Source organism: Mobula hypostoma, chromosome 14, assembly GCF_963921235.1.
Source record: "Mobula hypostoma chromosome 14, sMobHyp1.1, whole genome shotgun sequence".
NCBI lineage: Eukaryota > Metazoa > Chordata > Chondrichthyes > Myliobatiformes > Myliobatidae > Mobula > Mobula hypostoma.
Window position 1 is genome coordinate 4,626,855 of NC_086110.1, and position 14,555 is coordinate 4,641,409.

Genomic DNA, 14,555 nt, shown 5'->3' on the forward strand with positions numbered 1-14,555 from the left:
TATTTGGGGCATGTATTGTTCCTTGAACAGAAGGAAGATATAAAGTTGCTGCAGGCCCTCTTAGCGGCAAGTAAGAAATCAATCACTAGAAAATGGCTAAATCCAATACCACCTACATTAGAAGATTGGTACGCAATTATCTTGGAAATATTTAAAATGGAAAAGTTGACCTACTCCCTGAGAACTCAAAAAGAAACATTTTATCAAATCTGGAATAAATGGATTGAATATATAACCCCAATGCGAGCAGACTTTAGATGACTCTCCTAATGATTTATATTGCTCTTCTCATCAACACAGTAATATTGCTAACGTAAGCACTCCTAGTCTAAATGTTTGTTTTTTTTTGGAAAATAGAGAATTAACACAAGTTAAAGGGAAAGATTTGGGAAAGGGATAAAAAAAAAATGAAAAAATTAAGTAAGTAAGTACATAGGGATTGGATAATTATGTCTGCGGGCAGGAACAAGCACGAACAAATTGGGATATAAACACCTACAATGGTTGGTATATAGGCTTGTATGCAACATTTTGGACCAGTGGAAATGGTCCAGAAGGGTTGTATGGAAACTATTATTACCATTTTTCTTTACAACTAATTTCATTACTTAGCCTAATAGGTTAGATTTACCACAGTACATAACTATCTATTTAAATGTTTATTTTGCTTTTATATCATCTCAATGTGTACTTAAAAATGTATAAATAATTATAGTTTTATACATATAAAAAAATGGAAAAGGTTATATGTGTGAAAAAAGTACATGATAATTGTGAACTCCTTATCCAAATAAAAATAAAATTAAAAAAAAACAAATGCTACAAGTGGAAAGAAAGGTGTTTAGTGATAGCTTTGCCTTAGGAATCAAAAACTATGGCGGTAAACTTTTGGATATGGAAGCTGGCGGGACAAAGGTCATTTTCAAAGAAGATCCCCATCTTTCTTTAGAACTTAGGTCGGATGGACATGGTGGTGAGAACGAGTGAAAGTAGAAGTACAGGGTGTAGAGTGAACGCTTGAGATCCCTGTCCAGTATAGTGGAGGGGTGCCTATGACTGGACAAAAGGGAAGTGATGTTGATCAAATGTATGTGATATATACACTTGGGGAATGGAATAGTGTTCATGGGAAACTAGTGCAAAGATAGCTAGCAGTTCATTGGCTTGCATAGATTGATGCTTGCATAAGGAGAAGATCCAGTGAAGATCTCACCTCTTCCAGATGAGTAGTGTGCGCCAGGCAGCTTTTGACTGAGGCCTCCTCTGCCTACTTCTTTCTATCTTCCCCTGTCTTATCTCATGCAAGTGTAACCTAACTATTTGATAAGAGGCTCCTTCAACTGCCCTTAGTGAAGAAAATACGGAATATTGCAAGATGCCAGAATTGGAGGAATGCAGGAATTTTGCAGAGGGTTATTGGATTGGAAGTTGCTTATGAAGGAGATGAAGAGAATTTCAAATTGCACTGTTAAAACTTTTAAGACAAACCATTTTGCATTGGTTCATTCACAAGATTAGTTATACTTTTAATTGCCCTAGCTCCCTATATTTAACATGTATAGCATGTTCTGATAATATTGCAAAGGAAGTTATCTCTCAAGTTAACTAGCTCATTTTTATATCCAAGATTCCGGAATTCAAATTCTAAGCAGTCTGAAGAATGCCTGAATATATTTTGTTAAGTAAGAAATGAAGTTGAGATGCAGATCAGCTGTGAATTGAATGGTAAAATAAGCCCATACAGCTGAAGGAGCTTCTGTGCCAATTATTGCCAAGTGCCAACTTAGGAAAATGTTGCTGATTAACATTTGCTCTTGTTTCTTTAGGTTCTGGAAATGCTGCAGAGATTTAAGGATTCCACCATTAAGCGTGAAAGGGAGGTTTTTAACTGTATGCTTCGTAACCTGTTTGAAGAGTACCGCTTCTTCCCCCAGTATCCAGACAAAGAACTGCACATCACAGCCTGCTTATTTGGTGGAATTATTGAAAAGGGGCTGGTCACATACATGGCATTGGGACTTGCACTGCGCTATGTTCTTGAAGCTTTGCGCAAACCATTTGACTCCAAGATGTACTACTTTGGCATTGCTGCACTAGACAGATTTAAAAACAGGTATGTTTTATACAAATAGTTTTTAATATTTATATGGCATTCAGCTTCACTTCCCTAACGAAGAAAATTGGTATTAACATCAAAATTTGGGGGAGACAGCAATTGATCTTATTAGTATTTTCGGCAAACAAGAGAAAATCTGCAGATGCTGGAAATCCAAGCAACACAGACAAAATGCTGGAGGAACTCAGCAGGCCAGGCAGCATCTATAGTAAAAAGTAAATTCGACGTTTTGGGCTGAGACCCTTTTCAGCATTAGTTTATTTGCACTAATTTGCTTCAGGTTGACAAAGTTGAATTAACCTTGCACATGTGGGTTGTAATCTCATATCTTTATAAAATAATTAATTCCATTGCAAATATATGCAGTGGACACTTGTCCAGATGGCTTTATTCAGAAAAGTGAAATTGTCACTCTGTCTTAGGCCTTGGTTATTAAAACATAAGATACTTGGTAGATGTGATGTGTAAATTAATTGCAAAATCTTAAATTTCTTTATTCCCCAGTATTGAAATCTCTATCCTGTAACAAAGATCGTATGACTTTTGTAAACCTGTGTAAATTATTCAAGTTACAATAAATAGTTGGAAAATTGCCCAAGCAAGATTTAAGAGATGCCTTAAAACTATTTTATGGGACTTGAACAGGAGAAAATAGCATGAGTAGGCCACTTAACCCTGCCATTCGGTTTGATCATGGCTTATTTGCCCCAAACCTCAGTTTCTCTTTTGTGACAGTTCCTCATAATCCTCAGTTCTTGCTGATCTTTACTCTTTAACTATCCCCAGTGATCTCACTTTCACATCCTTCTGAGATAAAGGGAATTCCAGATCTTCCATTTCTATCAATTCCTATGCACCTCAGTTTTAAAAGACCCCACCAAGCTTAAAATTTTCCTTTTGGAAATATCTCAACATCTCTTCTGTTAACTCCAAAGAACATAGATCTAATTTCTTAAACCTCTTTATTGGAAGAGCTTCTCGTCCCAGGACTTAGCCTTGTGAGCCTCTTTTGTATTGCCTCCATTGCCAGTATATCTATTCTGTGCAAGCTGCTCCAGGTATGGCGCCTCCAATACCCTGTGCGGCTGTAAGTATACTTAATCATTGAGTACCACAGCACAGAAGTAGGCCCTTTGGCAGATCGAGCCCATGCCAACATGTTCTGCATGGTCACTTTGACCTGCACCTAGATCATAGTCCTCAATACCCTTCCCATTCATGTGCGTATCCAAACTTCTCTTTAGTGTTGCAATCATCCCACATCTCGCTGGCAGCTCATTCTATCCTCATACCACATCAGTGAAGATATTTCCCCCTCGGGTTCCCCTTAAATATTTCATCTTTCAGCCTTAACCTATCTAATACCCCTCATAATTTTTTGTGTCTATCCAATTTCTCCTCATTCTTCCCTGCTCCAGGGAAATATCCCAACCTATTCAACTTTTTCCTATGAAGCAGGTCCTCAAGTCCCAGCAATATCCTTGTAAATTTTCTCTACTCTTCCAAGTTTATTGATATCTTTCTGGTAGGTAGGTGACCTGAACTGCACACAATACTCCAAATTTAGCTTCACTAACGTCTTGTACAACTTTAACATAACATCCCAACTCTTGTACGTGTACTCTGATTTATGAAGGCTAATCTGCTGTTGGATTCTTCAGTTAGTCCTGACGAAGGGTCTCGGCCTGAAACGTCGACTGCACCTCTTCCTACAGATGCTGCCTGGCCTGCTGCGTTCACCAGCAACTTTTATGTGTGTTGCTTGAATTTCCAGCATCTGCAGAATTCCTGTTGTTTGCTGTTGGATTCTGATGCTTTTGCAATCCAAAGTTTCTTTGCAAGTCAAGAATCAGGCATAAAACTTGTTGCTTATGGCCATTTTATTAAGTGTTACAAGAATGAAGAACGAACAACAAATGCCAAAAGAAAAAAGAAAAGATGAAGAAAAAGCAGTCATGGTTAGCTCATCCTGAGACTAGTGACAATAAAATTCCTGTGATAACAATTAACCTATAAAATAGCCAGATTCAACTGGCGTGAAACCTGCAGAATACTAAGAGGCTTCTAGAAAGATACAGTAGTGTACCGTAATTGCTCAAAATTGCACTGAATAATTACGTGTGCACAGGTGATAATATAAAAATACAAGCAAGCATCGGAAAATTAAACTACAAGGAAAATATAAGAAAAATAACAATTTCACACCCTAATCCAACACTACCAAAAGCTCTCTTTATGACCACATGTGATTCCACTTTTAAGGAATTATGGATCTTCATTCTCAGTTCTCTTAATTCTACCACACTCCAGTTTTTTTTTTAAAAAGTTTGTCACGAGCCTTGTGCTTATGCCGGTTTCCGTGGCATGAAGCGACTGAGAGTACGAGACTCCCCCCCCCCCCCCACACCACCACCATAGGACGCCAGTCTATCACGAGGTTAGCCCCCCAGCATTTTTGCTGGTACCCATTCTCAGCTGGATAGACTGGAGCATTGTGTGGTTAATTGCCTTGCTCAAGGACACACACGCTGCCTCAGCAAAGGCTCGAACCCGCGACCTTCTGATCGCTAGTCCAACGCCCTAACTACTTGGCCACACGCCACACACCTACTCCAGTTTGTCCTCCCAAAATGAACTTGCTTTTCAGGGCTGCTTGTCTGCATCAACTTCCATCTGCCATTTTTTAGCCCATTTTCCCAGCTGTCCAGCGAGCTTTATGAGCTGCCCAAATGTTGTTGCCATCTGCATACTTACTGACCCAGTTTACCAAGTTATCAACCAGATTGTTGATAATGTAGTAACAGACCCACCACCAATCTCTATGGCACACAATTGCCCCTCCTGCAACCAAGTGTCATTAATGGTTGCAATATTATAATTCTACATGCTGACCTATGTTCTAGGCTCACCTGCCTTACCGACAATACTCATTGCATTGAAATAGACACAACAGAAGAGCATTAGTCCCACTATGCTTAACTTTTTGGTTCCTGTCTTTGTGGGCTTCATGTCTTCTTTTCCCCACAAACACTCAAGTTCAAGTTTAATTATCATTCAACCATACTAGAACACCCATGAATCCAGCCAAACAAAACTCCATTCTTCTGAGGCCAAGGTGCAAAACACATTACCAGCACAAGGCACATATAGCACATACAGATAACAAGTAAACATACAATCATATAAAGAAGTATATATAGCGCAAACCTCTGAGTGAGATATCCTGTAAAATGATGGTGCCTGGGTATTATTGGCAAGAACAAGCAGCCGTCTGTAGTCACAGACGCACTGCAGCCTTGTCTTTTCACCAATCAAACAGCACTAACAGGAGGGGCCAGCCACCAACCCAGCACGGACACCGAGCTACACCGCCTATGGCGTCTTCCCTCCTCGGCAGAGTACTCTCTACAACCAAGGCCATGCAGCTCTCCCACTGTTTGTCTTGCCGGTAAACAAGGGAAACAAGACTTGCTGCATTTTATTTTATCAATAATGTGATGACAAGAGAAACATCCAAGATAATCACTGCAGTAGATTGCACACTATCTTTGTGTACCAACTCCAGTGCCTTCCTTTAGCAGGCAATAACACAGTCTGCACCTTGTTCAGCTCCTCTGCTAACGAGTGGTTCACTGATGGGGTAGACTGGAGTACTTGAAGTTCTTAAAGTCCAGCATTGTCCTGCAATCATAAAAAAAAAAACACGAAAATAGCTTCGGTTTGCCACTGAGAGGCTGCTGCATTCGAACTTACCACCATCTTGCCGGAAGACTCCCATTAGCAGCCCTAGCAATCTGGTTCCACTTCCTTTGCAACTTTAGTTTAACCCCTTTCTCTGGAACAGCGCTAACAAACTTTTCCACAAGAATATTGCTTCCTTCCAATTCAGATGCAAACCATCCTGTTTGTACAGGTCCCACTTTCCCTGGAAGAGAGTCCAGAGATCCAAAAATCTGAAGCCCTCCCTCTTACATCAACTCCTTAGCCATGTGTTAAACCAAATTATCGTCCTATTTCTGGTTTCACTAGCGCATGGCATAGATAGCAATCCTGAAATCACCACCCTAGGGGTTGTGTCTCTTAACTTAGCACCTAACTCCCTGAGCTCACTCTATAGGCCTTGTCACCCTTCCTGTCTCTGTCATTGGTAACATTGTGAACCACGACTCCAGTGGTAAAACTGATGAACATAAAAAGAAGCAGTTTTTGGCCAGTAGTCCCGTCTTGGTTCTCCCATAAAGCTGTCTAATTTTACTCACACCTATGCTATTCTTTCTTTTTCTTATTTATCTCATTCAATATTGCTACTGATTCTTCTTCCACTATCCTTAAAGGCAGTGCAATCCAGATAAGAGCATTTTCAAGTGAGAATAAGAAAAAATCTGAATGGGAATAGTGTGAGAATAGTAACCAGCTCACCAGTTTATTGGTGAAATGGACAGTGGGGGAGCTGCATTGGCTCGGTTGTGGTGAGGACAAGGCCTGGCTGGGCATCCCCCTGTTGCAGTCGCCCTGGAGAGGAGATGCTGAGGCTGTGTGGGAAAGGTCTCTATGGGCAGGCTGGAATCTGTTCTAGTTTGGGGGCTGGACCCTCCCATTGGCATTGTGCTCCAGTGTTCACTCGATGCTGCCTTCCAATGTTCTGTTGGTGAAAGAACAAGTTGAACCAAGAGAACTTACCATGCCATGCCAATCATGACACTCAGGGACTTGGGCTATATATTTTTTTGTGACTGTATGCTTATCTGAAATCGTAACCATATCTGCTATGTGCTACACATACACACACACACACACACACACACACACACACACACACACACAAAATACTGGAGGAACTCAGCAGGCCAGGCAGCTTCTAATGAAAAAAGTACAGTTGAGGTTTCGGGCCGAAACCCTTCAGTAGGACTGGAGGAAAAATGCTGAGGAGTAGATTTGAAAGGTTGGGGGATGGGAGAGAGAAACACAAGGTGATAGGTGAAACTTGGAGGAGGAGGGATGAAGCAAAGAGCTAGGAAGTTGATTGGTGAAAGAGACAGAAGGCCATGGGAGGAAGAAAAAGGTGAAAGGGGATGGGGAGTTGCACCAGAGGGAGGCGATGGGCGGGCAAGGGGATAGCATGAGAGAGGGACAAGGGGATGGAAAATGGTGGGGGGGGAGGTGTGGTAGAGGCATTACTGGAAGTTTGAGGAAACGGATGTTCATGTCATCAGGTTGGAGGCTACCCAAATGGAACATAAGATGTTGTTCCTCCAACCTAAGTATGGACAGTGGAGGAGGCCATGGATGGACATATCAGAAGGGGAAGTGGAATTACAATGGGTTGCCACTGGGCGATACTGCTTGTACTGGCGGACGGAGTGTAGATGCTCGGCTAAGCCGTCTCCCAATCTACTTTGGGTCTCATTGCTATACAGGAGGCCACACTGGGAGCACTGAACACAGTATATGACCCCAACAGACTCACAAGTGAAGTGTAGCCTCACCTGGAAGTACTGTTTGGAGCCCTGAATGGTAGGGAGGGAGGGAGGAGGTGTAGTGGCAGGTGTAGCACTTGTTCTGCTTGCAAGGATAAGTGTCAGGAGGGAGATCAGTGGGGAGGGACGAATGGACAAAGGAGTTGCAAAGGGAGCGATTCCTGTGGAAGTGAGAAAGTGGTGGGGGGGGGGAGATGTGTTTGGTGGTGGGATCCAGTTGGAGGTGGCAGATGTTTCAGAGAATTATGTGCAGGACACGTACTCTGGTGGGGTGGTAGGTGAGGACAAGAGGAACCCTATCCCTGGTAGCGTGTCGGGAGAATGGGGTAAGAGCAGACATGTGTATAGTCCCTGTGTTATGTGTTGTTGGTGATGTATTTGCCCTTGGCCCCAGAGGAACACTGTTTAGTTTTGCTGTATTCATATTTTGTTTGATAATTAAACTGGAGCTTGATCTAATACAAAAAAACTGGCAAGTGCTGGAAATACTCAGTCGGTCAGGCTACACCTGTGGGAAGAGAAAGAGTTCACATTTTAGGCCAAAGACCCTTAAATATTTTCTGCTTCTTTTGACAATGGCTTTAAATCTCTGTTCTTAGTATTGTACTCTGTGCAACAGAAACTTTTTACTGAAACTGTCTGTGTTTTCGTCAGATCCACTAAATATCCTCTGACCCTTCAGTTTACGAGGCCAACCTCGACATCCTTCAGCTTTCATACAATTCTCAAATCTTTTGCTGCCACTCTTCGACATCTGTCTTGCCCTATCAAGAACTGAACATACCTGAAGTCTAAACAGTACCATTGTTTCCTTATTCATCTATTAAAATCCATAAATTCTGACTGTTATCTTAACACAAAAGAATGTTGAAATAAATTCTCTGCTTCTGTACTCCTAATATTGTACTATTTAATTCCAGCTGCCTTTTTTACCAAATGTACCAAATCATGCAGCAGATAAAATGTTTTTAGTAATTATGATAGAGTCATTCTGGCTGTATACAGAGCAATTCAGTTAGCCCCGTTTACCCTTCCAGCCCAGAAACACAAAAATTGGAAGAACACAGTTGGTCAAGCAGCATCTGTGAAGGCAAAGGATGGTCAATGTTTCAAATCTAGCCCTGTGTTTATTCTCTTCAAGGGCTGTCGTATTTCTTTCGAGGGCATTGATTACCTATACTTCCAACCACCCTCATAAGCATCAAGTTTAAGGTCATTATGTTTACTGTGTAATTTTTTTTAAAGAAAATTAGTATTCTTTCTAACAAGTCTCTATATCTCCTGGACAAAATCTTAAATCTACTTTCCCTGGTCCTTGTTCCATCATCAGGTGAGCACAGTTTTTCTTTGTTTGCCTTTGCTGAATTTGTCATAATCTTAAACTCGTAAGAGATTGCCCTTCTACATCCTCCTCCAAGGGCAAACCCAGCTTCTGAACCTAACCTTGTACATGTCATCCCCCTTCCTGGTAAATTCCCTTCTGATAAATTTCTTCGGCACCCTTTCAAGGGCCGTGCATGTTTATGAAAATTTGATCAAGACAGGTCTTTAAACTCTGGTTAGGCCACAGAGTGGTTTGTTCAACAGCACAGCTCAAATTTTGTTTACTCAAAATTCTGCTTTTAAAATCCAAGTTATGAAATTTGCTTTGCTAACTACTCATTCGGTATATCCTGCCTCAAAAGATCTATGTACGTGAACCCTGCAAATTCCTCTTACTGCACATTTCAGAATTTCACTAATGTTTGTATGGCTTCTACTTAGCCCTTCTGCCAAAATGCATCATTTCACGCTTCTCTCTTTTACTTCATCTGTCCAGATCTGAAATTTCTGCTCTAAATTGATCTCTGTTTAAAAAGTTCAAATGCTATGAAAATGTTGAAAAGCTAATATGTAATGAGAGATGCAAACACGAGGAAATCGCAGATGCTGGAATTTCAAGCAACACATAAAAATTGCTGGTGAATGCAGCAGGCCAGGCAGTATCTATAGGAAGAGGCACAGTCGACGTTTTGGGCCAAGACCCTTAAACAGTTAGTCCTGATGAAGGGTCTTGGCCCAAAACGTCGACTGTACCTCTTCCTATAGATACTGCCTGGCCTGCTGCATTCACCAGCAATTTTTATGTAATGAGAGTTGGACAGTTTGGTGAAATGGAGGACAATTTATTTGAATTGGATGATATCAAAGAATTAAAATAGTAATTGTATTCATTTCTGCAAAGTGTGTTTGCAAACCTTTTTCATTACACTTTGATGTCAGTGGTCAATTTTTATACTCTTTGACTGTATTCTGTTTATATTAATTGTCTTATGAATACCATTTTTTTTCTAACGATGAACTTTGTGGTTGTAGATTGAAGGACTATCCCCAGTATTGTCAACATTTAGCTTCTATTGGCCACTTCTTACAATTTCCTCATCATTTACAGGAGGTAAGTGGTACTCTAATAGTGGTATGAGTGTTTCTGTAAATAAAAGATAGTTCCTTAGTTTATTCTGTATTAATTCTTGACAGCCAAACCAGTGGTCTTCATGACTAAGGTCACATTTGTGTTGTTATGATTTGTAGCCTAATGTTGTTTCGCTACAACTTAGAATCTGCCTTTAATGAATTTAGACCTAACTTTTGATGTCATCTTACTGTGCAACTCTATGTACCGCAAAGCATATCATTCAGTTAGATTTGAAGTAGTTGTGAAATGGCAAATTTTGAGTGTGTTAAAATTCTCAAATGAAGTACAGTATGATTACCGGGCTGTGATTTTGCTGAAATAGGTTGGAAGTGGTAGTTTTAATGCTGATGATATTCAAAAGGGACATGGGGAAAGCTCAAAGCCATTGTGTTCCCAGTAAAGTATATAGTATCCAATACCACAATTCCATATCTCAAAGGACATAGTGTTGGATTAGACAAAAAGGAAAGCTATACCATTGCAGTGTTCAATGCTGCAAATTTTCTTGTGAGTATTAGAAGTACATCTTAGACCATAAGATATAGGAACAGAAGTAGGCCATTCAGCCCATCGAGTCTGTGCTGCCATTCAATCATGTGCTGATCCAATTCTTCCAGTCATTCCCACCCCCCTGCCTTCTCCCCATACCCTTTGATGCCCTGGCTAATCAAGAACCTATCTACCTCTGTCTTAAATGTACCCAATGACTAGGCCTTCACAGCCACTCGTGGCAACAAATTCCACAGATTTACCACCTTCTGACTAAAGTAATTTCTCCACATCTCTGTTCTAAATGGACGTCCTTCAATCCTGAAGTCATGCCCTCTTGTCCTAGACTCCCCCACCATGGGAAATAACTTTGCCATATCTGGTACAATTGTAAGATCGAAAAGAACAATGTGGTGCAATTTGAACCAATGGATATTACTTATAAATTGCTGGAAAATATGATCAAGGAATGATGTTTTGTAAATACATAAAGCAAACGAATAAAGGGAAAAATAGAGACCAGAAATGTAAGTGTGTGGAGAGGCAGAGATGATAATGATTGAAGTCACCATAATCACTGTAGTTTCCTTGTGTGTTTGACTCTATATATGCTGCTTAATTGACAACCTGGAGAATTGTCCTTGTAGTGTAATCACACTGGTATTTTCTTACTACTATCCTTGATTGTTCTAGGACATACTTTTGTAATATGTCCCTGTAATTTGTATTGCCACTCCTCCACTTCTGATGCTCCTTTCCCTTTTCTTGAAAACCTATCCTGGAGTATTTGTCTTAATTTTGACAGTTATTGCCACAAGTTTTTGTTCATACACCCCTCTCCCACCCAGGCATGAATCATTCAGCTTCACAGGTGGACTATAGTATAGGCAGCTACCTGAATATAAAACCTCTCCATCTGATGAAGTTTACTGCACACTGATTCAGATGTGTTCTGGATAGTCACTTGTGGCACACTTCTGAGGTGTCTGGTTATGTCAGTATTGACTAAATTAACACATTTACTTAAATATACCGGTGCTATTAGGCTTTTATTGCAACAATACAAATGTGAGACTTTGCAATAATGGGAAGAAGAGGTGATGGACCTAAAGGGTGTGCAAGAGATGTAGCTTGGTCACTGTTTCCTGTTCATTGATGGAAATGACTTTGCTGGACTTGATTCTCAAAAATGAGCCAGCTCATGATGAAATGGGAGGGCATCTAAAAAATAATAATCATAATATGATAGGGTTTTGAATAGCTATGGAATAGATATTCGGTTGTAGATTAATGAGAGTGTCAAAGGTTACAGGGAGAAGGCAGAAGAATGGGTTTGAGAGGGATAATAGATCAACCATGGTTAAAAGGCCTGATTTTGCTCCCTTGCCTTAATGAATATTGACCAGCACAATGTAAACATAGTTACTTGGAGAGCCAACTTCTTTAGGATGAGAAAAGGCTAGCCTGGGTAAATTAGTATTAACGTTTTGACAAGCAAGCATGGAAAGCCTTAAATTGGTGTATAAGCTACTGCATTACTTTTGGATTGCTGTGGATTCAGCAGCTGAGTTCTTTCCTTCCTTGTTGTGATCATCATGTGATTCTGATTCTTCAATACTTTGCACCAGTCATCATGAAAATTATTAGTGTAGATATTAAAGAGATATGTAAAGTTTAGAATTGAAACCTGTAAGGAGGTTGGACAGGGTGAATTCTGAGAGAGCTTATCCCTTCATGGGCCTATGAAGTATGAGGGGGCATTGTTTCAGAATAAACGGTTGCTAATTTATTGCTTTGGAATTCTCGACCACTGAGAGCTGTGGAGTAGAGTTATTGAATATCTTCAAGGTGGGAGATGTTTAAACTAGTAAGAGTTGAAGGGTATGGTGTTGAGAACAACTTTGCATTCAGATATGTCTGATTCATGGCAGAGGAGGTGAAAGTGTCTGACTGGCCTGCTCTTGATTATGTATATATTCTTATGAAATAGGTAGGAGTTTAATACCATAATACCTGGATAAATGGGAGGTCAAGGTGATGTGTAACCAAGGCAAAGAAGCAAAGAAATGGAAATAGCTCGGTTCGTCATTTTCCAGCCAGTTTTGCTATCAGTTGTGTCAGGAGACATGGTATAGAATTAAAATGCAGAAGATTAGATTAATTACAGGCCAATCAACCAGATTTGGGATGAAAAGTTTTGAGGAGCAGAAAATTTATATTAAAAAACGTTTCATCAAGAACAGTCCGTACATATTCGTTAAACAAGATATCATATCAATGAATAAACTTACTGATTTAATTAAAGAAGGCAGATGAGTGGAGTGCTTTAGCTAGATTTTGATAAAGACTGATCAGGTCTAGTGTGATTAGCAAAGAATAATCCAAAAGTGGTAAATCTAATCCAAAATAAACTTGGTGAGAAGGAAAGATTTTGGGAGCCATTTGCTCTATTGTTCAACAATGTCCACTTAGGTCCCTTGTTTTTCTTGATATGATTTGGATATGATGAAGTGCCAGCTTATAACACAGTTGGCAATGATTGACGATATAGGAAGGAAGCGGGTAGATATCAAAGGAGTGGTCAGGTGAATAAACAGGTAACAAGTAGGATTCTATTCAAAGCAATGTGGAGTATTTGGAAAAGGCAAACAACAGACACAGAGCAAATTATAAAATCCTGAGGAATACAGATGAAAGGAGTCACCTTGAGATGCATGTGTATAGACACCCATTGAAAGGACATATGCATATGCCATTTAAGGTGTACAGTATACTTTTAATGGTTGAGGTATTTATTTTCTGAGGATACTGTGAGCACTTCTAATTACTGGATTACAGGAAGGATGTGAGAAGGTACAAGGGAGAATTTGGAAGGACTGAGGAATTTTGATTACAATAAAACATTAGGTAGCCTGAGATTGTGTACTTAGGAGTGGAATAGGTTAGAAGATTTAATCTAAGTATATAGAATTGAGAGACCCAGTTAGGGTAAATATGAAAGAGCTGTTTCCTATACAAAGAAGTCAGCAGCAATGTAGCAAAGATTTTATCTAATTTGTGAAAGGATTAGGGAGAGTGGAAGTAAAAAAAAGACATTGATTAAAAGTGCCTTAACGTAAAATATATTGATATGAACTTGTCATTTTTGCTTAATATAGTGTAACCTTGTTTTAATTGCCACAGAACAAAGGGTAGTGAACTGTGTGTGCTTTGTTTTTCTTTGATGCATGAACAGCATGTGGTTGATGAGGTATCTTTGTCACCAACCTTTCCCCTTTTTCCTAAACATTTAGATTATTTCCTGGACCCTAAGCCCATGAACATATCATCCAGGTTACTAGTGCCACCTAGTACACTACAGTTTGTGTTTCAGAATGGATGGGCCACTGATAAATTATCAGGTTCAGTTAGTCTGTTTTCTCCTTTTTCATCTCTCCCTTCACCCAGTGACTGAGAATAATTCTGTAATATCAACCATAAGCCCCAAAGATCACATCCCCAAATGAAATCAGATAAATCCATGTTTGGGGTCATAAATGGGCTCGATATAATTTTAAGTATGTTCTGTCGAAACCAGAAACAATAGTGTCCACTTTTTAGGTAAGATGGGTAATTTTACGACAATGAGCTATGCTAACTATTGTCATTGTTTTTTTAAAAATTTTCTTTTTCTTCTAGTACATTGAATATGGCCAGCAGTCCCGAGACCCCCCTGTGAAAATGCAGGGTAGCATTACAACGCCTGGCAGTATTGCTTTGGCACAAGCTCAGGCTCAAGCACAGGCTCAGAATAAGACCCCTATGGCCAGACAGGTCAGTGCCATCGTGACCACTTCCACAACCACCACAGTCACCAAAGCAACTACAGTTACCAGGCCGACTGGAGTGAGCTTTAAGAAAGATGTACCGGTGAGTGTCTATGATGGTCTTACACTGGTGGCAGAGATTAAGTTCATTTACAATAATGGGCTAAAACTTTCTGTGAAATGCCAGTACTTACATTTCAAACGGCCTAATA

The 14,555-nt window shown here is 40.0% G+C and overlaps 1 protein-coding gene across 7 annotated transcripts in view; it reads left to right on the forward strand.

Annotated features, from left to right (window-relative positions):
- cnot1 (CCR4-NOT transcription complex, subunit 1) overlaps window positions 1–14,555 on the forward strand; it is a 238,370-nt gene that overhangs the window by 131,653 nt on the left and 92,162 nt on the right. For all 7 annotated transcript variants that reach the window (XM_063066591.1, XM_063066590.1, XM_063066593.1 and 4 more), the window contains 3 exons: window positions 1,827–2,113; window positions 9,949–10,027; window positions 14,216–14,446. In XM_063066591.1, the coding sequence (XP_062922661.1) occupies window positions 1,827–2,113; window positions 9,949–10,027; window positions 14,216–14,446 (597 nt within the window). The remainder of the gene's footprint in view (window positions 1–1,826; window positions 2,114–9,948; window positions 10,028–14,215; window positions 14,447–14,555) is intronic.